The 25,143-nt window shown below is 40.1% G+C and overlaps 1 protein-coding gene across 19 annotated transcripts in view; it reads left to right on the plus strand.

Moving 5' to 3' along the window:
• Positions 1-25,143, plus strand: part of WNK1 (WNK lysine deficient protein kinase 1) — a 158,422-nt gene that overhangs the window by 125,290 nt on the left and 7,989 nt on the right. For 5 of the 19 annotated variants that reach the window (XM_058443353.1, XM_058443354.1, XM_058443351.1 and 2 more), the window contains 17 exons: positions 942-1,400; positions 2,092-2,370; positions 3,065-3,162; positions 3,288-3,450; positions 4,323-4,439; positions 4,771-4,944; positions 5,150-5,207; positions 5,493-5,615; positions 6,021-7,456; positions 8,592-8,675; positions 10,815-10,898; positions 12,133-12,193; positions 16,239-16,312; positions 17,750-18,411; positions 19,167-19,369; positions 22,161-22,355; positions 23,286-23,378. In XM_058443353.1, coding sequence (XP_058299336.1) covers positions 942-1,400; positions 2,092-2,370; positions 3,065-3,162; positions 3,288-3,450; positions 4,323-4,439; positions 4,771-4,944; positions 5,150-5,207; positions 5,493-5,615; positions 6,021-7,456; positions 8,592-8,675; positions 10,815-10,898; positions 12,133-12,193; positions 16,239-16,312; positions 17,750-18,411; positions 19,167-19,369; positions 22,161-22,355; positions 23,286-23,378 — 4,363 coding nt within the window. The remainder of the gene's footprint in view (positions 1-941; positions 1,401-2,091; positions 2,371-3,064; positions 3,163-3,287; positions 3,451-4,322; positions 4,440-4,770; positions 4,945-5,149; positions 5,208-5,492; positions 5,616-6,020; positions 7,457-8,591; positions 8,676-10,814; positions 10,899-12,132; positions 12,194-16,238; positions 16,313-17,749; positions 18,412-19,166; positions 19,370-22,160; positions 22,356-23,285; positions 23,379-25,143) is intronic. The other 14 variants (XM_058443352.1, XM_058443355.1, XM_058443356.1 and 11 more) reach the window with 7 other exon arrangements.

Genomic DNA, 25,143 nt, shown 5'->3' on the forward strand with positions numbered 1-25,143 from the left:
AACCCGGGAGGCAGAGCTTGCAGTGAGCCGAGATTGCGCCACTGCACTCCAGCCTGGGCGACAGAGCGAGACTCTGTCTAAAAAAAAAAAAAAAAAAAGAAACTATACTTTATTTTCATGTAGATTTCTGCACTGTTTACTATGTGGAATGTTTTTTTTTTTCTTAAGTAGTCCTCCTAATCACTTGAAAAGTACCCTGTAGAAGGTATGCTTTTCTGAATGACCTTTTTTCAACTTTATTTTTGAGTACTGTTGTGCATGTATGTGCACAGTGTATTGTTACCCTAATATTTCATCACATCTGAGATGCTATCAACTTTAAAATGTACCATATTTTATGTACTACATTATCAGTTATAAGGTAGATCCCAATTTCTCACATGTTAAAATGATCAGGTAGTGGAGAGGCATGATTGTATCCTAGAATGAGTGAAATATGTGAATTATACCAATTTTTATTGAGCCATGTTAGACTTAAGAATTTTAGAAATAATATGAATGAAATCTTAATTCCACTGGGAAGGAATTCATTTGAATTCCAGTAACTACTGTAATAGCAGTCATAACTTTAGTGATAGCATTATGGTATATAAAATATATTCCAATAAAGTTGTTAAAAAAAAAAGCCAACCCCTTGTCTATGGAAGGGTCCTCTTCTATTGCCAAATGCTGAGGCATTAGCAAATATTTCTATGACAAAAAGTGTAGTAGAACAGTAATAGTCTACTTAGCCTCTTTCTCTCCTGCTCTCCTTTCCATATTCTTATGTGGCATATTAACACTAATGTATGCAGGGTTTTGTTGGTTTGGTGTTTTTTTTTGTTTTGTTTTTTCCTTCTTTTTGGCTAATACATAAATCTTGCTTTTGGCAGCCTTGCTTTTTTTTTCTTTTTTTTTTTTTTTTTAAAGCCCGTCTGTTTTGTTTTTCTTTACCTTCCCAGCTTCCAGTTTCCCAGCCAGTACCAGCTATCCAACGCGAACCTCAGATCCCAGTTGCAACACAACCCTCGGTTGTTCCAGTCCACTCTGGTGCTCATTTCCTTCCAGTGGGACAGCCGCTCCCTACTTCCTTGCTCCCTCAGTACCCTGTCTCTCAAATTCCCATATCAACTCCTCATGTGTCTACGGCTCAGGCAGGTTTCTCATCCCTTCCCATCACAATGGCAGCTGGCAGTACTCAGCCTCTGCTCACATTGGCTTCATCTGCTACAACAGCTGCGATCCCAGGGGTATCAACTGTGGTTCCTAGTCAGCTTCCAACCCTTCTGCAGCCTGTGACTCAGCTGCCAAATCAGGTTCACCCACAGCTCCTACAACCAGCAGTTCAGTCCATGGGAATACCGGCTAACCTTGGACAAGCTGCTGAGGTTCCACTTTCCTCTGGAGATGTTCTGTACCAGGTATTGTGTTAGCTAGCAAAAGAGGGCACCACAGAGTTTGATCCTAGTAGATCATCAAGAACATGGAAATCTAATAGTTGAGTGTCAGAATAACTAGAAATAACATGTCAACTAGAGAAGCAAAAGAGTAAAATTCTGAGAAAGGATTGGGTAATGATGTTCAGTGATTCCTGATCCATTTTTCTCAAGACAGTTCTTCAGAGAAAAATGGTTCTCTCAGTATTCAGTGTAAGCTGAATGAATGCTAGATGTGGTTAATAGTACACCTGGCAACTTTTACATATATGGGTAGAATAAATAGAATAGCCAACACGGTATCAACAAAAAGCTTCAGGGTTTAGATTGGGAAAATTAGCATTTCATGATATGACTGTTATGTGGAAGAATTTTTGCATTTTTCCATTTAAGATTGGCTAGGAAGAAATTGTGTTCCTCCTATTTAAATCATCTCTAGGTGAAGATAACCAACAATAAAGTATTATTGTAGAGTCCTGTCTCTTCTGTTGGAACCAGTCTACTACTTCATTTCAAGAATGTGGTCTTTATATGCCCGTTAGATTATTAGAAGGAGATTGGCTACTGTTCTTCTTTGCTGTGTGCTCTTTTTTTTTTTTTTTTTGCATGTCTTGCTGTTTTGCTAATTTAATGACCCCCAACCTGCTCTAACTCACCTTCCTCATTTCTGTCACAGGGCTTCCCACCTCGACTGCCACCACAGTACCCAGGAGATTCAAATATTGCTCCCTCTTCCAACGTGGCTTCTGTTTGCATCCATTCTGCAGTCCTATCCCCTCCCATGCCGACAGAAGTACTGGCTACACCTGGGTACTTTCCCACAGTGGTGCAGCCTTATGTGGAATCAAATCTTTTAGTTCCTATGGGTGGTGTAGGAGGACAGGTTCAAGTGTCCCAGCCAGGAGTGAGTTTAGCACAAGCCCCCACTACATCCTCCCAGCAAGCAGTTTTGGAGGTAAATAGAATTACTGCGTGTTTATATATAAAACATATATATATAATTGGACAAAAATGATAAAGGAGAAAGAAACATAGGCTCCCCTGGTTTAGAACTTATTTGGAGACCATGTCAAACTAACTTCTGCACGACTTTTTCTTAGAGCAGAATGAAATGCCATTGTGGGGTCCTTGTTTCCACTGGCTGTTCTGTTGGGAAGTGAGTGTGCCTTGGAGAAGATTAACCCTATTAGCACTTCACTTCTTTAGCTAGTACTTTAGCCATTATTCTTGTCCTTTCACAAACTTTTTCCATTGGCAGTCATAAGAGTATCTTACCCTTCTGTGCTCTCAGCAATCATTTTTGCCCTGCTAGGAGAAGATCTGAATTCATCTTTGTACTATGCGCTGTCTGCACTATTGCACACTCTTGGTAAGATGCTGGCTGCATGGCAAGTTGTAGGTTCACACTGCCTAGCAGATATGTTGGCTGACTTCATACCATGCAGTCTATACCAGAGACTAGCTTTAGAAACTTCCTTTGGAATTTTAAGACCATTATCTCTAGATGCTGAATATTGAGAATTTACTAGTAAATTTAGTGCTTCTAGGACTTAGTGGGGAGGGATAAGGAAAAAAATAAGTAGATTATTGGTGATAGTGAATGATAAATATATTACTACCAAGATTTGAATTATCTTTTCGATTCACAGAGTACTCAGGGAGTCTCTCAGGTTGCTCCTACAGAGCCAGTTCCAGTAGCACAGCCACAGCCTACCCAGCCGACCACTTTGGCTTCCTCTATAGACAGGTACGTAAAACTTGAATTCTCCTTGCTTGACTGGTAAATAAGATGGTATGAAACGCCAAACTATCAGACCTTTAAATCTCGTCGTATTATAAACTGCACTTTTTTTTTCTTTTTAAATTTCAAAGTGCACATTCAGATGTTGCTTCAGGTATGAGTGATGGCAATGAGAATGTCCCATCTTCCAGTGGAAGGCATGAAGGAAGAACTACAAAACGGCATTACCGAAAATCTGTAAGGAGTCGCTCTCGACATGAAAAATCTTCACGCCCAAAATTAAGAATTTTGAATGTAAGTATTCTTGATTTGTGAGTTTCGTGTTGTTAAAGGAATTTGACACTGAAAAAGATTTTAGAGGTCATCAAATCCAAACCGCTCACTTCATAAAATAAAGATAACTATCTGTGTGTGATAGATTATTTATTTATTTATTTATTTAAGACGGAGTCTTGCTCTGTTCCCCAGGCTGGAGTGCAGTGGCATGATCTTGGCTCACTGTGATTGCAGTGCCTCCTGGGTTCAAGCGATTCTCCTGCCTCAGCCTCCCAAGTAGCTGGGACTACAGACACACCCCACCACGCACGGCTAGTTTTTGTATTTTTAGTAGAGACAGAGTTTCACCATATTGGTCAGGCTGGTTTCAAACTCGTGACCTCAAGTGACTCACCTGCCTCGGCCTCCCAAAGCACTGGGATTACAGGCACCCAGCCAGATAATTTATACAGTACTCTTCTCGTTTAATGCCCACAGTCTCTTTGACTTAAATATCACATTTTTAGAAAAATGAAAAGGTAGTTCATAAAGCTATGATAGGGCCAGCAGTTAATATCATTTAAATATTTCTTAAGGCTTAGATGAATTGATGAATGTATAGGATCTTATAATTAGCCAAATGATATTCTTATATTCCATATTTCTATGATAAAGCACTACTTATCTTTTAGAAAAAGAATAGAGAGTTTTAGTAAGTAGCTCTAAGGCTAACGTCTTCTCAAGGATTTTTCTTGCTACCAGTTTAAGAGACAAAGTACTAGTGCTCCAAGGAACAGTGATAACATGCTTCCTTAGACATAAAGTCAAGTGCTAATCTGCATTGTTTTTCTGAAATTCAGTAATCAAGCTGAATATGGTCTTTGGAGATGATGTACCTTTTTTCTTTTTAGGTTTCAAATAAAGGAGACCGAGTAGTAGAATGTCAATTAGAGACTCATAATAGGAAAATGGTTACATTCAAATTTGACCTAGATGGTGACAACCCCGAGGAGATAGCAACAATTATGGTATGTCTGCATTTGGAGTTCTAAGTTTTTCCTTAGTACTTGATCTTAATAGCCATTGCTCTAGGCAAATATGCCATATTTTGTAATCCATGTTTTTTTAAAGTTATGCATTTACTTCAATGTGAATAAAACTAGCACACCCAACCTGTGATTTAGTGATGTTTTTGTCTAGGCTATGTCTAACTAGATATTGAAGTTCTTAAAGAGAGAAGAGCTAACTTGAGTACAAAATAAATAAAAATATAAGTATGCAGATAGGACAGAAGTCATAAAAGTGACATAAAGTTTGAGAAATGACACTAATTAGACTGACATCACATTTCTTTTACAGGTGAACAATGACTTTATTCTAGCAATAGAGAGAGAGTCATTTGTGGATCAAGTGCGAGAAATTATTGAAAAGGCTGATGAAATGCTCAGTGAGGATGTCAGTGTGGAACCAGAGGGTGACCAGGGATTGGAGAGTCTACAAGGAAAGGATGACTATGGCTTTTCAGGTTCTCAGGTAGGTTCACCACTCCCATAGTGAAACGTTGTTGATTTAAAATATTTTCATAGTTCTAAATTTGCTATGCAAAATGTCCAGTGATATCATCTGACACCAATGACCAACAACAAACTTTTATGTTCTCTTCACATGTGGCAGTTTGCTTTGCCTAGTCATTGAGATTGCATTTGAGAATGTATTTAATTACTTTTGTTTGTTGTAGAAATTGGAAGGAGAGTTCAAACAACCAATTCCTGCGTCTTCCATGCCACAGCAAATAGGTGAATTTATTTTCTTTCCTTGTTTTTACCTTTGACTTAAGAAGCCATTAGCTGGGCATGGTGGCAGGCATCTGTAGTCCCAGCTACTCAGGAGCCTGAAGCACGAGAATCGCTTGAACCCAGGAGGCGGAGTTTGCAGTGAGCTGAGATCGCGCCACTGCACTCCAGCCTGGGTGACAGAGTGAGACTGTGCCTCAAAGCAGTTATGTGTGCCAATAATGAAGTCTAACAATATTTATAATAATAATGCTATTAAGTTGTGTTTGTTTGTTTGTTTTTGACCAGGCATTCCTACCAGTTCTTTAACTCAAGTTGTTCATTCTGCTGGAAGACGGTTTATAGTGAGTCCTGTGCCAGAAAGCCGATTACGAGAATCAAAAGTTTTTCCCAGTGAAACAACAGATACAGGTAAGGGATTGATTCTGCCACATTGTTATGTAAATTCTACAGTGCCTCTGCTATGTTGAAAGCTTAATCATAAAGCAGTAATTTATGATGACACAGATAATAAAAAAGAATAGAAAATTGAAGTTATAACCAACAGATAAACATATGGGAGAGGGAAATAGATGAAGAATACAGAGGATTACAGAAAAAGCCAAGAAGCACGGCCATACCAAGATACAGCCTGTATAATAGATATTGTAGTATGTGTTTATTTCTGCACTTAGTACTGTTGTCTATGTTTTAAGATTACTCCATATTTTTTATCAAAAACAGATATTTGTAGGAGCTGACTTAGGCTAGCGGACAATCTTTTGAATCCATCCTTTTAAAATGGGCTGATTCTTATTTTTTTGTATTCCTTTGCAGTTGCTGCCTCTACCTCTCAGAGCCCTGGAATGAACTTGTCTCACTCTGCATCATCCCTTAGTCTACAACAGGCCTTTTCTGAACTTAGACGTGCCCAAATGACAGAAGGACCCAATACAGCACCTCCAAACTTTAGTCATACAGGACCAACATTTCCAGTAGTACCTCCTTTCTTAAGTGGCATTGCTGGAGTCCCAACCACAGCAGCAGCCACAGTACCAGTCCCTGCAACAAGCAGCCCTCCTAATGACATTTCCACATCAGTAATTCAGTCTGAGGTTACAGTGCCCACTGAAGAGGGGATTGCTGGAGTTGCCACCAGCATGGGTGTGGTAACTTCAGGTGGTCTCCCCATACCACCTGTGTCCGAATCACCAGTACTTTCCAGTGTAGTTTCAAGTATCACAATACCTGCAGTTGTCTCAACATCTACTACATCCCTGTCACTTCAAGTCCCCACATCCACATCTGAGAACATTGTTTCTAGTACAGCACTGTATCCTTCAGTAACAGTTTCAGCAACTTCAGCCTCTGCAGGGGGCAGTACTGCTACCCCAGGTCCTAAGCCTCCAGCTGTAGTATCTCAGCAGGCAGCAGGCAGCACTACTGTGGGAGCCACATTAACATCAGTTTCTACTACCACTTCATTCCCAAGCACAGCTTCACAGCTGTCCATTCAGCTTAGCAGCAGTACTTCTACTCCTACTTTAGCTGAAACCGTGGTAGTTAGTGCACACTCACTAGATAAGACATCTCATAGCAGTACAACTGGATTGGCTTTCTCCCTGTCTGCACCATCTTCCTCTTCCTCTCCTGGAGCAGGAGTGTCTAGTTCTATTTCTCAGCCTGGTGGGCTGCATCCTTTGGTCATTCCATCAGTGATAGCTTCTACTCCTATTCTTCCCCAAGCAGCAGGACCTACTTCTACACCTTTATTACCCCAAGTACCTAGTATCCCACCCTTGGTACAGCCTGTTGCCAATGTGCCTGCTGTACAGCAGACACTAATTCATAGTCAGCCTCAACCAGCTTTGCTTCCCAACCAGCCCCATACTCATTGTCCTGAAATAGATTCTGATACACAACCCAAAGCTCCTGGAATTGATGACATAAAGACTCTAGAAGAAAAGCTGCGGTCTCTCTTCAGTGAACACAGCTCATCTGGAGCTCAGCATGCCTCTGTCTCACTGGAGACCTCATTAGTCATAGAAAGCACTGTCACACCAGGCATCCCAACTACTGCTGTTGCACCAGGCAAACTCCTAACTTCCACCACAAGTACTTGCTTACCACCAACCAATTTACCACTAGGAACAGTTGCTTTGCCAGTTACACCAGTGGTCACACCTGGGCAAGTTTCTACCCCAGTCAGCACTACTACATCAGGAGTGAAACCTGGAACTGCTCCCTCAAAGCCACCTTTAACTAAGGCTCCGGTAAAATTATTGTTATAAAATAATTAGATAAATGTGATCAGTTTTTTTCTCCCTAATAAGTACATTTTTCAATTCAGCCTTGCAAGTTAGAAACATAGTTATAAAGGTACCTGGCTTATAGTATTTATTAAATTGACAGCAGTTTCAGGGTATATCTACAATGAATATGAGATTTTTTTTTCAAGTGTGGCAGGATTTTGGGGTTAATTATGCTGCACAGTTTTCCAAGATTGTATAATTATCGGGTAAAATACAGGTATTTATTCTGAATTGGTACAAACTGAAGAAGTCTGTGTCCCAAAAGGGAGCTAAGTGCATCTGTCAGCAAAATGTACGTAAATAACAGCAGTTCATAATCTTTGTTTCCGTGAGAATGAAGCAAATTTTTGGCCTTGTTGTAGATTCCACAGTTGTACAGTTTGGGGGTTATAAAAAATTGGAAGCCAATAAGGAAATTGATACAGAGGAGGAAGAAATAATCTAATCCTGGGACTGAAGTAACTAGAATTTATTATCTAATTATGCTGTGGTGGATTTCCTCTTGTTCTGCCACCTTCTCCAAATAACAAGGCTGTGTTATGTCTACTGTATTGTATGCTTCAGCCTCTTTCTGCATTGCCATTTATGTGAGGTTCTCTTTATAGTAGGATAATGCAGAATCTTCACTCAGATAAAATAGAAATTCTTGATAATAGTGTTAGATTTCTGATGCCTTTTGTTATCAGACCTTCCCATTGGTTATTTATTAACCAGCTACTGTTTTCTTTTCTCAGAAAATCTTGTTTTACATGGCGAAAGTCTGATACATACTGCACCAAATAAGTAGCTCAAGAATATCTGGACACTGCCACTTATATACATATAGCTTTTGTAATGTTCTTCCTGGGGGACAACTTTTTACTGTATTTTACTATTCATTTTATAGGTATATTGTAGTAACCCCTATAATAACATCATTGGTTGTCACACCCTTTTTTTAAGACAGATACCAGAGAGTAACCTCAGTGATAAACATGTCTTAACTGTATATATTTCATTCTTGTGTTTGTGCATTCAAATTAGTTGATTTGCTCTTCAGTATGCAGTCTTTGTATTTAGCGTCTCATGGACTTGAATTTCCCTTTGTTGTCTGTAGGTGCTGCCAGTGGGTACTGAACTTCCAGCAGGTACTCTATCCAGCGAGCAGCTGCCACCTTTTCCAGGACCTTCTCTAATCCAGGTGCGTCAAGACTTGACAAATTTCTTCCTGTGCCCTGCTTTCTTTGACAAAGCTTGCTGAAGTTCTCCACGGCGTGGTCTTGGCTTTTGCCTATTCGGCTTTGACTTAGTAACACCTTTCTTTTAAAACGTTATAACCAATGACCCAGGTTCTACTTAAGTAAGAAGCTTCATAGCTCTTTTGTTTGTAATGTTGCTTCCGGTTATCCGGAAACACTTGATACTAATTTTTTTTATATCTTATGATGGAAAAAAACAGCAAAGCTAACATTTTGCCAGACCCATATAGCTCCCTTTATCATTCACACTTCTGTAGAATAGTGAAATTGCATATATAATCACAATTAACTTTGAGAGTGCCTTAGAAAGGAGAAGCACAATGGCAACTGATAAACTTTTTCGGTGAGTCCAGAGCAACCAATTTTTTCTTGAATGTTTATCATTTCTTTCACTAGCCACCTAATGAAGTAATTAGCTTACTTATAGGTAGGTATAGGGGTGATGTTTCGTGAAAACTATGTGTGCTGTATCTTTTAAAATAAAAGCCACCGAGCTCAGTGAGATGCTAACATTATGAGATTACTCATGGAGGAACTGAGACTAGCCTCATGAACTTGAGATTCCCATCTCACAGTCAGTTCTGCTCACTTGAGTGCAGTGGTGGACAGAATTACCTGTAATATTTATTATTTCTCTTTCCCACCCCAGCCCACCACCAACACATTTAATTGAATTTCCATAAGAAAAGTACTAATTGTGGCCGGGCGCAGTGGCTCACGCCTGTAATCCCAGCACTTTGGGAGGCTGAGGCAGGCGGATCACGAGGTCAGGAGATCGAGACCATCCTGGCTAACACAGTGAAACCCCGTCTCTACTAAAAATACAAAAAAAAATTAGCCGGGCATGGTGGCGGGCGCCTGTAGTCCCAGCTACTGGGGAGGCTGAGTCAGGAGAATGGCGTGAACCCAGGAGGTGGAGCTTGCAGTGAGCCGAGATCGCGCCACCGCACTCCAGCCTGGGCGACAGAGCGAGACTCCGTCTCAAAAAAAAAAAAGAAAAGTACTAATTGTGAATCTGTTGTGACCAGGAAAAAGCTTCTGACATGAGACAAGCCAGTAAACTTTTAATTAAATTAGGAATTTATTTTTGGATCATATATAAGAAATAAGAAAAACATGGTAAATTGCTTACTTGAGAAGCTGAGTTGGAATTTATCCCTATTTCTTTGGTCCCAGTGTACAGGGGAACACTATTTAAGGAACTTGCCACAATGAAGTAAAAACCCCAACAGAGAAAGCACTCCATCAGCCGTCACATTGCAGGAAAGTGCATTGTGAAAGTCCGTAAATCAGGAGTTAGAAAATCAGTTTTAAACTTATTTTCTCATTTAAAAACATGGATTCAGATTTCTAAGGGAGTATAAAGTGTGATGAAAAACAGCAAGTGAGACATGTGGAGGGGTAAGGGTAAATAGCTAGTGCGTAGATAGAGGGAAAGGCATAAGCGAAGGCTGTGCAACAATAGATTGATAGAAGCCAAGACAGATGTAGGATTAGACTGTGGAAGGGTAGAAGGAAGCTGTGTGCTTGGGGTGGATGGAACGGTTAACAGAATGGAATACCCAGACCTCCTTGCCACCATCTGTAGGGAAGAAGTATACATGTAAGAAAGAAGAAAATAATACCCTGTGATAGTGACAGAATATGTTAATGCAATCTTTTATTCATAGGGGCACCTTCCCAGAAAGATGTATAAAACTGAGAAAGAAAAGAGGGAACATGAGATACAGTGAATCTGCCAGTAGATCTTTGTACATTTTTCACAATATATTTTAAAGATTGCACAAATAAACAACTCTTTCTACCATTTTGAGTAACATCAAACATAGAATGTAATAAGACCTAAACTGCAAAAACATGAACTACTCTAAGCCTTGAGAGTCTGACATACAATCTTGAGAAACTGGCAAAATAATCAAAGCAGTATACTAAATTTGAGTATAGTTTTATATGTTCTGTAAAGACAAATGTTATGTCGTGCCAATATAAAGCATAAAACAGTGTGTCCTATCTAAATTGGCTATATATCGTGACTCTGAAGGTGCCAAGAAACTGTATGTACTGTGATTGTTTTCATTCAGTCCCAGCAACCTCTAGAGGATCTTGATGCTCAATTGAGAAGAACTCTTAGTCCAGAGATTATCACAGTGACTTCTGCGGTTGGTGTAAGTTTTGAAAATCTTGATAAAATCTTCTCATAACCCTAATATATTATATGCCTGGGACACAAACTGTAACCTAAACCATGATTAATACCTTTAACATGTATTCAGAGTTCCTGCTTATTCTAGCCAAAAGAAATGAGACTGATTAATGAAAGATGAATGCTGACTCAGGAGTATCACTATGGAAAAGATTTTATTTGAAAGGTGCTTTTCTAGTTGTACGTCTGGTTAGATTGTGCCACAGATCAATTCTATGGATTTCGTATTTTTGTTTTAGAGGAGGCTAAATTTTGTCAGATAGAATAACGTTTTGGGCCAGGTGCAGTGGCTCACGCCTGTAATCCCAGTACTTTGGGAGGCCGAGGCGGGCGGATCACAAGGTCAGGAGATCGAGACCATCCTGGCTAACACGGTGAAACCCCATCTCTACTAAAAATACAAAAAATTATCCAGGTGTGGTGGTGCATGCCTGTAGTCCCAGCTACTCGGGAGGCTGAGGCAGGAGAATGGTGTAAAACCCAGGAGGCAGAGTTTGCAGTGAGCCGAGATTGCACCACTGCCGTCCAGCCTGTGCGACAGAGCGAGACTCCATCTCAAAAATAGTAATAATAGTGTTTTGATTAAAACTGTTTTTCTGTGACTATCCAAGTTATACCCTTAAGCATCCTATGAGAAAAATTAAGAAAGCAATCAAGAATTAAGAGTAGAAATTCATTCTTTTAAAATGTGCCTTTTTTTTTTTTTTTTTTTTTTTGAGACAGTCTTGCGCTGTTACCTAGGCTGTAGTGCAGTGGCACGATCTTGGCTCACTGCAACCACTGCCTCCCAGGTTCAAGTGATTCTTCTACCTCAGCCTCCCAAGTAACTGGGGTTACAGGTGCCCACCACCACACCCATCTAATTTTTGTATTTTTATTAGAGACGGGGTTTCGCCATGTTGGCTAGGCTGGTCTCGAACTCCTGACCTCAAATGATCTGCCTACCTTGGCCTCCCAAAATGCTGGGATTACAGGTGTGAGCCACCATGCCCGGCCCTAAAAGGTGTCTTTCTTTACATCAGACTTTTAGACTTTAAAAGAAAAAGGAAAGAAGATAAAATTTTCTCAGATATAAGTGTTTCATCACATGTACTGTCTTTCTGCCCTTTTACAAAGACCATAGGAAAGGCAACGAGGCAAAAGTTTGAGTGACTGAAGCTAAAGATTTGTGGTGTCTGTCTGTGTATGTTTTACAGCCTGTGTCCGTGGTGGCTCCAACAGCAATTACAGAAGCAGGAGCACAGCCTCAGAAGGATGGTGAGAAACATCCTTCTTCCTTTTATATTACTAATTCCAGTCCTACCTGTAGTTGATTCAGGAGGTTTACTGTTTCAAAGACACATTTCCATGTATTTGATAACTGAGGAGCATTGGTAGTAATATCTAAAGCTTGAAAGATTAGCAAATTGGTAAGTCTGTTCTGTTATTATTTGGCAGAGGAAAGGTTATACAGGAGGTAACGATAAGACCCTTCATTATTAGCTATGCCAGATCCTTGCTATTAGAGATTAGGAAATTAGAGCATACTGTATTCAGAAAAGTTAACTTACTGATAATCTCTTAGCTTTTGTGACACTGGATATATAGGGATAGAAGCTTGAATAGTCTGGACATATATTTGTGTGGAAATACAAATGTAAGATTTCAGTTAATCAATTTAAACATTTTTATTTTCAAGGCAATTATATTTTCAATTGGCTCTCATTTTAAAAGTGATTTGCAAATCATTAGAACAGTCTAGAAATGGAAAAATGAAAGGGGAATGTAGGTTATCAAAATATGTAGAGTATCAAATATGTACAATGAAAATAATAAAAGTTTATTACCAATAAAAAGAGAATGTAGAATATGAAAATGGTAGCTTTTCAAATCATTGGAAGATGGAATATTTCTTTTTTTTGAGATGGAGTTTGCTCTTGTTGCCCAGGCTGGAGTGCAGTGGCGTCATCTCGACTCACTGCAACCTCCACCTCCTAGGTTCAAGCGATTTTCCTGCCTCAGCCTCCCAAGTATCTGGGATTACAGGCATGCACCACCACACCTGGCTAATTTTGTATTTTTAGTAGAGACAGGGTTTCTCCATGTTGGTCAGACTGGTCGCGAACTCCTGACCTCAGGTGATATGCCTGCCTCAGCCTCCCAAAGTGCTGGGTTTATAGGCGTGAGCCACCGCACCTGGCTGAAAGATGGAATATTTTTATAAGTGGTTTAGAACAACTCGAAAGCCATCTGGAAAAAAGCAAAGGTGGATCACTAGCCTAGACATAAGTAAAGTCCAAGTGGACCAAAGATGAAATATTATATCATAAAATAGTACTACATGAAATCATAAGGGGATTTTTTCTTTTTCTTTTTTTTTTTTAATTTTTTAATTTATTAGTAATAACAACTTTAGAATTGCATAGTATTAAGGCATCAGTTCTTGGAGTTTGGGCTTAGGACCCTTTTGGGGCGCCTATGAGGGTAACACTATTTTACAGTAAAACTAAGACATTATTTTCGTTTTTCACTATAGACAAAAATTTAGCCAGCTGTGGTGGTGTATGCCTGTAGTCCTAGCTAATCGGGAGGCTGAGACGAGAGGATTGCTTGAGCCCAGGAGTTCCAGGCTACAGTGAGCTATGATTTTGCCACTGCACTGCAGCCTGGGTGACAGAGTGAGACCCTGTCTCAAAAAAAAAAAATGATGCATGAACAAAAAAGTCTATAGGTCAATGGATTTTAATGGCCACAGTTATGAATATCTCATTACTATTATTTCAGATCCCACATTATAACTAACTTTTTTTTTGTGGCTTGGAAATCTTTTTTTTTCTTCTAATTTTATTATTATTATACTTTAAGTTTTAGGGTACATGTGCACAATGTGCAGGTTTGATACGTATGTATACATGTGCCATGTTGGTGTGCTGCACCCATTAACTCGTCATTTAGCATTAGGTGTGTCTCCTAATGCTATCCCTCCCCCCTCCCAAGGGGATTTTTTTCAACTGTCTAGAGCAGGGTTGACAAACTTTTTCTGTAAAGGGCGAGATAGTAAAAATTTTAGACTTTCTAGACCATATAGTCTCTTGCAACTTACTCAGATGTCACAAGTAGCAATGGACAATACATAAATAAATGAGTTTGTGTTTCAATAGAATTTATTTACAAAAACAGGCAGTAGGCTGAATTTGGTCCATGGATCAGTTTGGAGTTCTCAGTTAAGTTTAATAGAGGTGTTAAGTTCAATGTCTAATCCAGAAGCAAGTAGTAATAGATATAAAATTTTCTTCATGGAAGAAAAGTGCCATTGATTGCAAATATAAATGAAAAACTGGGGAAATATATATATTTGTGGGAGGAGGAGGGGTATGTGTAGTCATATCACAAAAAGAACTCATTTCGCTAATACAAAGAGTTCCTAAAATTCAACATGAACCAAAAAACAATCAAAAGATAACAGAAAAGGAAACTTAGACGTGAAAATATTTAACGTCCATAATGATAGAAATACAAAGTAAGGCTGCAAGTGATAGCAATTCCCACCTCTCATTGGTAAATTCAGGGGTCTAATAGCCACCAGTGACTTGGTACAGCCTCTGAGGGATCAATTTATAATAGTGATGTCTACTACAGTCTTAAATGGAAATAATTCAGCACTTTCATTGTAGTATATTTATTGTACAGATCTATAAGAGAATATTTATTTTTAAAATAGCAAGAAATTCTGGGCCGGGCATGGTGGCTCACACCTCTAATCCCAGCACTTTGGGAGGCCAAAGCAGGTGGATTGCTTGAGCCCAGGATTTTGAGACCAGCCTGGGCAACATAGTGAGACCCCCATCTCTGCAAGAAATTTTAAAAATTAGCCGGATGTGGTGATATGCACCTGTTGTTCTAGCTTCCCAGGAGACTGAGGAGGAAGGATCACCTGAACCTGGGAGGTCAAGACTGTGGTGAGCTGTGATGGCGTCACTGTACTCTAGCCTGGGTGACAGAGTGAGACCCTGTCTCAGTGAAAAAAGAAAAGAAAGTCTGAATAATTTAAATGCCCATCAGTAGAAGCCTGATTAAACATGAAATATATATATGGTATATACATAGGGTATGACACTATGCAATCATTAAAAAGAATGAGGCATTGATATGGAATGATCTCAAAGATACAGAATTACATGAAAACATAAAAATCGCTCAATGTTCTACTAGCTGTATAAAATAAATATATCTCTAGAAAGAAACTCAAAGCATTGTTCCCCGGAAAGGCTTTTAAATTGCCCAAAATACTTATCAATAATTCTGAGGGCCGGGTGCAGTGGCTCATGCCTGTAATCCCAGCACTTTGGGAGGCTGAGGCGGGCGGATCACGAGGTCAGGAGATTGTGACCATCCTGACTAACACGGTGAAACCCCGTCTCTACTAAAAATACAAAAAATTAGTCGGGCATGGTGGTGGGCGCCTGTGGTCCCAGCTACTCAGGAGGCTGAGGCAGGAGAATGGCGTGAACCTGGGAGCTTTGCAGTGAGCCAAAATCGCACCACTGCACTGCAGCCTGGGCAACAGAGCGAGACTCTGTCTCAAATAATAATAATAATAATAATTCTGAGAACTGTACTATCCTATTCTAGAATTTGCCTGTGTTACATTGAGAAAATAAAATTAGCTGGTTTTCATTTAACAATGGGTCTTGGCTGGACATGGTGATTCACACCTGTAATCCCAGCACTTTGGGAGGCTGAGGCAGGCGTATTACCTGAGGTCAGGAGTTCGAGACCAGCCTGGACAACATGGTGAAACTCCATCTCTACTAAAAATACAAAAATTAGCTGGGTGTGATGGCACATGCCTGTAATCCCAGCTACTCAGGAGGCTGAGGCAGGAGGATCACCTGAACCCAGTTTGTGAGGTTGCAGTGAGCTGAGATCGCACCACTGCACTCCAGCCTGGCCAACAGAACGAAACTCCATCTCAATAAAATAAAATAAAGATGGGTCCTTAACGTCCTCAGTAAAATCTCATCCTTCATTTCACTTACTTATATATCTGAATTAAAGAATGAGTAATTGAGTTTTTAATGCCTGTTAACCTTTGTTTTTATAGTATATATTAATGTTGTATTTGGTATCTAGTAGTAGAGCAAACAATAACTCTTTTCCCCTGTTGGACAAAGCCTCATGGTGGGAGGAGATAAGGAAGTTCTCTTTGCCTCTAACAGCTTTCCTCATGTGTAGTTTGATTTTGCTGTATTTCTAGCCAAAGGAAAAAGAAGTTAACTGGAAAGAGACACTTACGTTTTCTTCATCCATGTATTTGTTTCAGTTTCTCAAGTCAAAGAAGGCCCTGTCCTAGCAACTAGTTCAGGAGCTGGTGTTTTTAAGACGGGACGATTTCAGGTAAGACAGTCACTTTGCGTTGCCTTGATTCCTTCCTTTGGAGGAGTTGTCTATATAATAAAATTACTGCCTACCTATTTGGGACACAATTGCCAGTCTAGTGATTTCTGCCACATAGTACTTTATAGCTCTTTTTAGCATTTTCCTAATAAAAGTAATATATACTAAATAAAATATAGAAATACTTAGTAGAGACATGGTAGATAGTCGTACTATCTATCCGCCCACCTCCCAAGATTACTTTTTGGGGTGTATTTCCTTCCACTCCTTGTTTTCTGTACAAGTGTTTATCTAAAATCGACTACCATTTCTCCTGTTCCAAATGTTACAGCTTTTTTTCCCATCTGGTAATTGGTTTACCTAACCAGTCTCCATCGTCATTTCTAATTTTTCCAACATAATAAGTTATGTAACAGCAAACACCTTTGTGTATAAAAATGTTTTCCACATTTAAAATAATTGTCCTAAGATTAATTCTTTAAATTAAAACACATGATACCATATCACTTTATTTTACCAGCGTGTCCAACATGTGAGCATCTTCTGGCTGGGGAGAGTAGGTGATATTTTTCTCATTTGTAAACAGGTCCTGAGCGTTCATAGGTGGGCTGAGTTTGTATTTGTAAACACATGGACAAACCAGAACAAGGATCTGGATTCTCTTTTTTAGGTACCAGTTAGTTGTGTTGATTCTTGAGGCATAGCAGGCATTTAACATTTACCTTGTAGTTTTTCTTATTCACAGGCAACCCTAAAAATTCTACAATGTCTTGTTAATTTATTTTATTTATTTATTTTTATTTTATTTTGTTTTTTTATTTTTATTTATTTATTTATTTTTGAGACGGAGTCTCACTGTGTCACCCAGGCTGGAATGCAGTGGCATGATCTCAGCCCACTGCAACCTCTGCCTCCCGGGTTTAAGTGATTCTCCTGCCTCAGCCTCCCAAGTAGCTGGGATTACAGGCACACGCTACCATGCCTGGCTAATTTTTGTATTTTTAGTAGAGACAGGGTTTCACCATGTTGGCCAGGCTGATCTGAAACTCCTGACCTCAAGTGATCCGCCTGCCTCAGCCTCCCAAAATGCTGGGATTACAGGCGTGGGCCACTATGCCTGGCCCTGACCTTTTGTTATTTATATGTTGACTAAGACATAAATCTGAATTCTGTGTATGACATCAAATATGAAAGTAAATTATTTACTTTGTAAACGGAGCCAGCCACACCGAGTCTGCATCTCAGTACACATGTGTTCTCTATGATGGTATTCAATTTTTCTTCATAGTCAAAGATGGAGGCACTATGTAAAGAGATAATCAGCCTACTCATTGACAGGGAAATAAAGTGATTCTTTTTTTCCTTTTTTAAATTGTCTGTGATAGAAATTGGATATTGAGAACTTAAGTTTTTAATCTTTGTCCTTTTTTTCATCAGGTTTCAGTTGCAGCAGACGATGCCCAGAAAGAGGGTAAAAATAAGTCAGAAGATGCAAAGTCTGTTCATTTTGAATCCAGCACTTCAGAGTCCTCGGTGCTATCAAGTAGTAGTCCAGAGAGTACCTTGGTGAAACCAGAGCCGAATGGGATGACCATCCCTGGTATCTCTTCAGATGTGCCAGAGAGTGCCCACAAAACTGCTGCTTCAGAGGCAAAGTCAGACACTGGGCAGCCTACTAAGGTTGGACGTTTTCAGGTGACAACTACAGCAAACAAAGTGGGTCGTTTCTCTGTATCAAAAACTGAGGACAAGATCACTGACACAAAGAAAGAAGGACCAGTGGCATCTCCTCCTTTTATGGATTTGGAACAAGCTGTTCTTCCTGCTGTGATACCAAAGAAAGAAAAGCCTGAACTGTCAGAGCCTTCACATCTAAATGGGCCATCTTCTGACCTGGAGGCCGCTTTTTTAAGTAGGGATGTGGATGATGGTTCAGGTAGTCCAAACTCCCCCCATCAACTGAGCTCAAAGAGCCTTCCTATCCAGAATCTAAGTCAAAGCCTTAGTAATTCATTTAACTCCTCTTACATGAGTAGTGACAATGAGTCAGATATCGAAGATGAAGACTTAAAGTTAGAGCTGCGACGACTACGAGATAAGTAAGTATATTTTCTCTTGTGAAAGAATGTCAGATAAGGTTTTAAGACCTAGATCCTAGGGCCAAGATTAATAATATTTTTTGCCACAATATGCTAATGTCTCATTTCTTTTAAAGAGACAGTGCCACAGAAGCCCCACTCCATGCCTCCCCACCCCACCACACACACACACACAAACACACACACACACACACACACACACACACACACGATTCCCAGCCACTGACTCACAGGCACAGGCAGCTTCTCTTGCACTCATACAGACCCATAGCATTTCTAGCTCTAGAACTTTTCATTGTTGCTGTATTATTACTGTATTATTGTTACTGTATTGTTATATTATTATTTTTATTAATAGCATATTTTACTATTAACTGCTCTTTATTTATTAGTCCACTAAATGAATCTGGTAATGGCACTGGGATGTATGATTATGTTGGCAGGTTTTGTTTGGCAAATTGGATCAGAGTAGCAAATTCAGCTATTGTGCGCGTGGCCTCAAAAGTCAGGAAATGTTTTTCTCCTAAAACATTATCAACCATTTGTTGTTGGCTAGGAGCTTACTGGAATATGGCTTGGGTAATGCAGGCCAGCAAGGTGAGTTGACAAACTAGAATCTCATGATAGTACATTTGAGGAAAAGGTTCATTAGTAACTAGTACATACTTGAAAGCAGCTTCAGGAATACGCTGTTAATTCTTGTTTGAATGAAGAGGATTATGGTATTTTGAATTATGTTTGGTTATCTTTCATAGACATCTCAAAGAGATTCAGGACCTGCAGAGTCGCCAGAAGCATGAAATTGAATCTTTGTATACCAAACTGGGCAAGGTGCCCCCTGCTGTTATTATTCCCCCAGCTGCTCCCCTTTCAGGGAGAAGACGACGACCCACTAAAAGCAAAGGCAGCAAATCTAGTCGAAGCAGTTCCTTGGGGAATAAAAGCCCCCAGCTTTCAGGTAAAAAGCCTTGGACTAGGTCAGCCACAGCTGTCCTATCTTTTGTTTCTGTCTCCAACTGTATGTGACCTGCTGAACGTTTGTTATTTTTGTTAAATTTCAAAGGAATTTGGCTCTCCTGATATTTTTGCTTCCTTGACTGCTGTACTTACATTTATTGTACCTCTTTTTGAGTCTATAGAAGTAGACTTAGTGAATACAATGGCTTATTCCATTGTAATCCATATTGCTATCTACTGGTAATCTTTATTTATAGTTATTCTTAAGGATAGACATTTAGCTTTGCCTGTTAACTCATATAACTCACATTTAACCAAACTCTTGGGCAGTTGGAAGAAAATACATTATTCTCTGTTTAGTAAAACTTGGGTAGATTCTTTGTTTTAATGGATGACTTAGTCATAATGCAACTTAGATGAATGTAATTGTCATATAGATATTTGTGTGTATGTCTAAGTGGTAACTTCTTGATTAAGGTTTTTATTTCATTTATACTGGGTTAAAGAACTTGCTAGTCATTGGTCAGGCACTGTGGCTTATGCCTGTAATCCCAGAACTTTGGGAGGCTGAGGCAGGCAGATCACGAGGTCAGGAGATCGAGACCATCCTGGCTAACACGGTGAAACCCTGTCTCTACTAAAAATACAAAAAATTAGCCGGGTGTGGTGGCGGGTGCCTATAGTCCCAGCTACTCGGGAAGCTGAGGCAGGAGAATGGCGTGAACCTGGGAGGCGGAGCTTGCAGTGAGCCGAGATTGCACCACTGCACTCCAGCCTGGGCGACAGAGCGAGACTCTCTCAAAAAAAAAAAAATAAATAAATAAAAAAAATAACTTGCTAGTCATTAAAATCAAAGAAATAGTTAAGTGATACTCTTTTGTAATGTAATATATATATATTTCTTTATTTATTTTAAGAGACAGGGCCTCACTCTGTTGCCCAGACTGGAGTGCAGTGGTGTGATCATAGCACAAAACACAACAGACTCAAACTCCTAGGCTCAGGTGGTCCTCCTAGGACCTTCCTGGGTAGCTGGGATTACAGGCGCACACTACCATGCCCTGCTAACTTTGAATTTTTTTTTTTGAGACGGAATCCCGCTCTGTTGCCCAGGCTGGAGTACAGTGGTATAATCTCGGCTCACTGCATTCTCCGCCTCCCAGTTTCAAGTGATCCTCCTACCTCAGCCCCCCCAATAGCTGGGATTACAGGCACACATCACCATGCCTGGCTAATTTTTGTATTTTTAGTAGAGATGGGTTTTCACCATGTTGGCCAGGCTGGTCTCGAACTCCTGACTCAGGTGATCCACCCGCCTTGGCCTCCCAAACTGCTGGGATTACAGGCGTGAGCCACCGTGCCCAGCTGTGGACTATATTTTAATTGGGATAGAGAGTTTCTAATCCTTTGGTGAAATTATGGTAGTGTTAACACAATTAGTTGAAAAGTAAAAGACGGTTAAAATATGTTAAAAAGCAGTTGCAAACTTCTTAGCAGTTCCATTCTCTGGAAGGGTTCACAGATATCCAAATCTAGCACATTAAGACCAATTCATGCAGACCATTAGTAGAGATGTGATTGTAAGAGAAATCAGCTAATTTCTGATCTGATCCCAATCAGATCTTTTTTTTTTTTTTGAGACAGAGTCGGCAGTGGCACAACCTCCAACTCCTAGGTTGAAGCAATTCTCATGCCTCAGCCTCCCAAGTAGCTGGGATTACAGGCGTGTAATCCCAAACCAAATGTATAAGAACACCTGGCTAATTTTTGTAGTTTTAGTAGAGACTGGGTTGCACTATGTTGGCCAGGCTGGTCTCAAACTTCTGACCTCAGGTGATTCGCCCGCCTCAGCCTCCCAAAGTGCAGATTACAGGCATGAGCCACTATGCCCAGCTATGATCCTAATCAAATTCTAATACCAATTTTGACATACTTTTTGAGTGGACTTGAATTCAACTGGGAACTAGGGAACAGAGAGTCAATTTTAGGACAACTGACCTATTGAAAGCAACCTACCAAAAATAATTTTAAACGTCCATTGCTCTGTAGTGACCTACATCATTTTTTGGCATCTCTTTTGTATTTTCTGATGCATGTTTATAGGAAAGTCTAAGCAGACTGCCTAGCATACCTTTTTGTATAATGATTCAACACATTTTCTAATAGGGTAAAAAAAAAAAAAGCAATTGTGGAATTGCAAAATGGAATCTGGGTATCCACTACATATTCTGGTCTTCTTACTCTGCTCAGACATGTGGCCCATCTAGGTTTCCTAAAGCTACAAAGCTTCTGGAATAGTACATATGGGCCTATTATCTATGGATTCTTTTTATTATTTTATTTATTTATTTTTTGAGTGTAGTGGCATGATGTCGGCTCACTGCAGCCTCCGCCTCTGGGTTCAAGCAATTATCCTTCCTCAGCCTCCTGAGTAGCTGGGATTACAGGCACCCTCCACCACACCTGGCTAATTTTTGTATTTTTAGTAGAGACAGGGTTTCACCGTGTTGGCCAGGCTGGTCTCGAACTCCTGACCTCAGGTGATCCGCCCGCCTTGGCCTCCCAAAGTGCTGGGATTATAGGCGTGAGCCACAACACCCAGCTTATCTATTGATTCTTAGTGTCATTCCTCACTTCTCCCGTTAGTGAGGACTTTGTTCTTCTCATCAGTTTATAGCTTTTGACCCATCATTCATCACTCAGTGGAACAAACCAAATGTATAAGAACAGTGCCTGATGAGTACATGGGGAAAGCTGGACATGTTTCCTCATGCCACTTTATCTTTTGGCAGGTAACCTGTCTGGTCAGAGTGCAGCTTCAGTCTTGCACCCCCAGCAGACCCTCCACCCTCCTGGCAACATCCCAGAGTCTGGGCAGAATCAGCTGTTACAGCCCCTTAAGCCATCTCCCTCCAGTGACAACCTCTATTCAGCCTTCACCAGTGATGGTGCCATTTCAGTACCAAGCCTTTCTGCTCCAGGTCAAGGTAATAAAGCACCCATCATCATCCAAAAACAATAAAATGGAGATGTTGCCATACCTGGGACAAAAGCCTGTTAAGGCGGGTTGGGAGACTAGCTGACCAGAACACAGCCTGTGTGTTTACACTGAAGAATCTGGGAGAAAAGGGAAGTGGAGTGATAATCGGTGGGCTCGTTGCTCCCATTAGGTGAAATTACTTTTTTTCAAGGAATGTGGGCTCGTTGCTCCCATTAGGTGAAATTACTTTTTTTCAAGGAATTACAGTGGAAAGTTACATCTGTGTGGCCTATATGACTCGCTTATTTGGGATTTGGAACTTACGCTTTAATATTAGGCTGAGATTTCCTGGATGAAATTCTAAGGTGTTTTAGCAGTTTCTGAAAGCTAATGCATTTTCTTAGCCATTGTAGAATTTTGTTACTTTTAAGTATGGGAGTGGCATACTAAAATGAATAACCTAACAATTCAGTTTTTTATCCATAATCTACTTTCCAAATATAGCTCTGTTTATTAATGATTGCTGAAAAAATTCCTGCAGAGGAAAGAGCTTTTAGTCATATTAGAACAAGAATTGAAAAGACTTGGGCATCTGAGTGAAAAGAATGAAAAAAATGTAGGTACTGGCTTATGTGCCTTTGCCACAGTTTCACAGAAATTGGAGATTAGTCTCTTCACAGGAAGAATGCACTTGATTGGTAAGGAGGGCAAACTAGCTAGCATTATTCCAACTAAGAAAAGCTTCCGCATTTTGCAGATGGGTAGAATTAAGACCTAATATTTCATCTCTTACATATCTGACCTTCCCCCAGAAGCTTGTTCTTCTGTGTGCCATCTTAGTGCATTTCACCACTCCAGCCCCAAGTTTCTAACATCTTGTAGTTGTGTTCTGTCTCTTCTCCTCTCTCTGTTCTTCCCTGTTTTTCCCCTCTCACAGGCTGTGCGAAGTTTAACTGTGCATCTGAACAGGTGACATTCAAACCTGGTGGCAGGAGGACCCGATTTCTGAGTACGCCCTGCTTGGCTCTTTGTGTGTAACACCTTTACTCCTTCCTTGTCCTTGTTTTTCTGCTGCTTGGATCTGATGTTTCACGCAGTCCATTTTCATTTGTCTTTTTGTATATCATCTACTCAGTGGCTTGGCTGAATTACTGTTACCCTCAGAAGTTTGGGCCCCTACATTAATTATGATAACAAATGTCAAAATAACAAGTTTCTACAAATTTCAATGTAACTTTCTGGTAGAAGTGCTTCTTCATAGATTGACAGAGAGTGGATATGGTATCTAGGCAATAGATTGCTGGGTCATTTAGAATAATGAAGACTGAACTCCACAGTCATAGTCAGTGCTGTCTCTGCCCTAGCATTAGAAATGAGAGAAATCAGCCAGACACGGTGGCTTAAACCTGTAATCCCAGCACTTTGGGAGGCTGAGGCAGGAAGATTACTTGAGGCCAGGAGCTCGAGACCAACTCTGGGCAACATGGTGATACCCCATCTCTAAAAAATATTAAAAAAAAAAAAAAAAAGCCTGGCGTGGTGGTGTGCACCTATAGTCTCAGCTACCCAGGAGGCTGAGGTGGGAGGATTACCACCTTAAGACCAGGAGGCTGAGATTGCAGTGAGCCATGATTGCACCACTGCACCCCAATCTGAGCGACAGAGTGAAACTCTATCTCAAAAAAAAAAAGAAACGAAATGTGACAGAAAGCATTTTCACCAATGATGCTCTTAGATCCTGGCAGCAGTTAAAAATTATGTACCATTTTTTTCCATTCTTTGTCAGGGTAGATTGAAATCTTATTTTTCTTCTCTGTTAAGCCTAAGCATCTACCAGTTGAAAAGATGCTAGAATCTTTCCATTGGATCATTCCACCACTACTGTCCTCTAACCCCATAAAATCAAAAGGGGTTTTTAGTTTGGTTATTCCGATAAAACACTTAGTCTAATAAAGACCAAAGCCCGGCATCTGCAAGTGAAAATTCTCCTTCTAACATGATTTCTGGGATTTCCCAGCTTTCTACTTAAAAACAAGGCACAATAGCAAGTCACCCCATCTTCCCCATATGTGAAATGAAGATGATGCCAGTGTCCTAAGGCCATCGTACAAATCAAGATCATGTACAGAGAAACAGGTAGCACTTGAAAAGCACTCGTGATTTCTCTCTGATGAGTCAGTGCCTACCTGGCACAGAATAGGTAGTCAATAACTGTTCGTTGAAGAAAAGCTTAAAACAAACAAAAACATAGTTCAAGTAGAAGAACCTTTGTTATAATTTGAATAAAGATCTTCCCTGTTAAGGCCTCAAACTTCTGATGTGATTATTGAAGTGCTTTTTAAATGCATGTGCTCAGGCCATCACTGTTTCTGAGTATGGGTCAGAGGTCCTTGGGCCTCTTCATGGTGGGAAGAATTTACACCTCCCTTTGTTCTCTGTAGTGACCAGATTTAAAGCGAAGCATATAACACATTTAACTGCCATTTCCCTCACACATACCCGTTATTTTTACTGCATTAGAAATGGATTGGCTCCTTCCAGCACCCCTATTATTTTTACCTGTATTAGTAATGGATTGGCTGTACTTGAGAGGCAGTCTTTACTGACTTTCCCCACATGCAGTAGTCCCAGGCTATTTAACAGACAAGCGGGTGGAAGGCATTACCCAATTCGATCGTTTTCCAGGCTTGTGTGGTTTTTTTTTTCTTTTGAGGAATCATCCATAATTTTTCTGGTCAGACTTTCCTGGACTGTGCATATTAGCACTTTTGACAGTTGAATAAGCATTTAATTTG

This window comes from Hylobates moloch, unplaced genomic scaffold (assembly GCF_009828535.3).
Source record: "Hylobates moloch isolate HMO894 unplaced genomic scaffold, HMol_V3 SCAFFOLD_8, whole genome shotgun sequence".
Lineage (NCBI taxonomy): Eukaryota > Metazoa > Chordata > Mammalia > Primates > Hylobatidae > Hylobates > Hylobates moloch.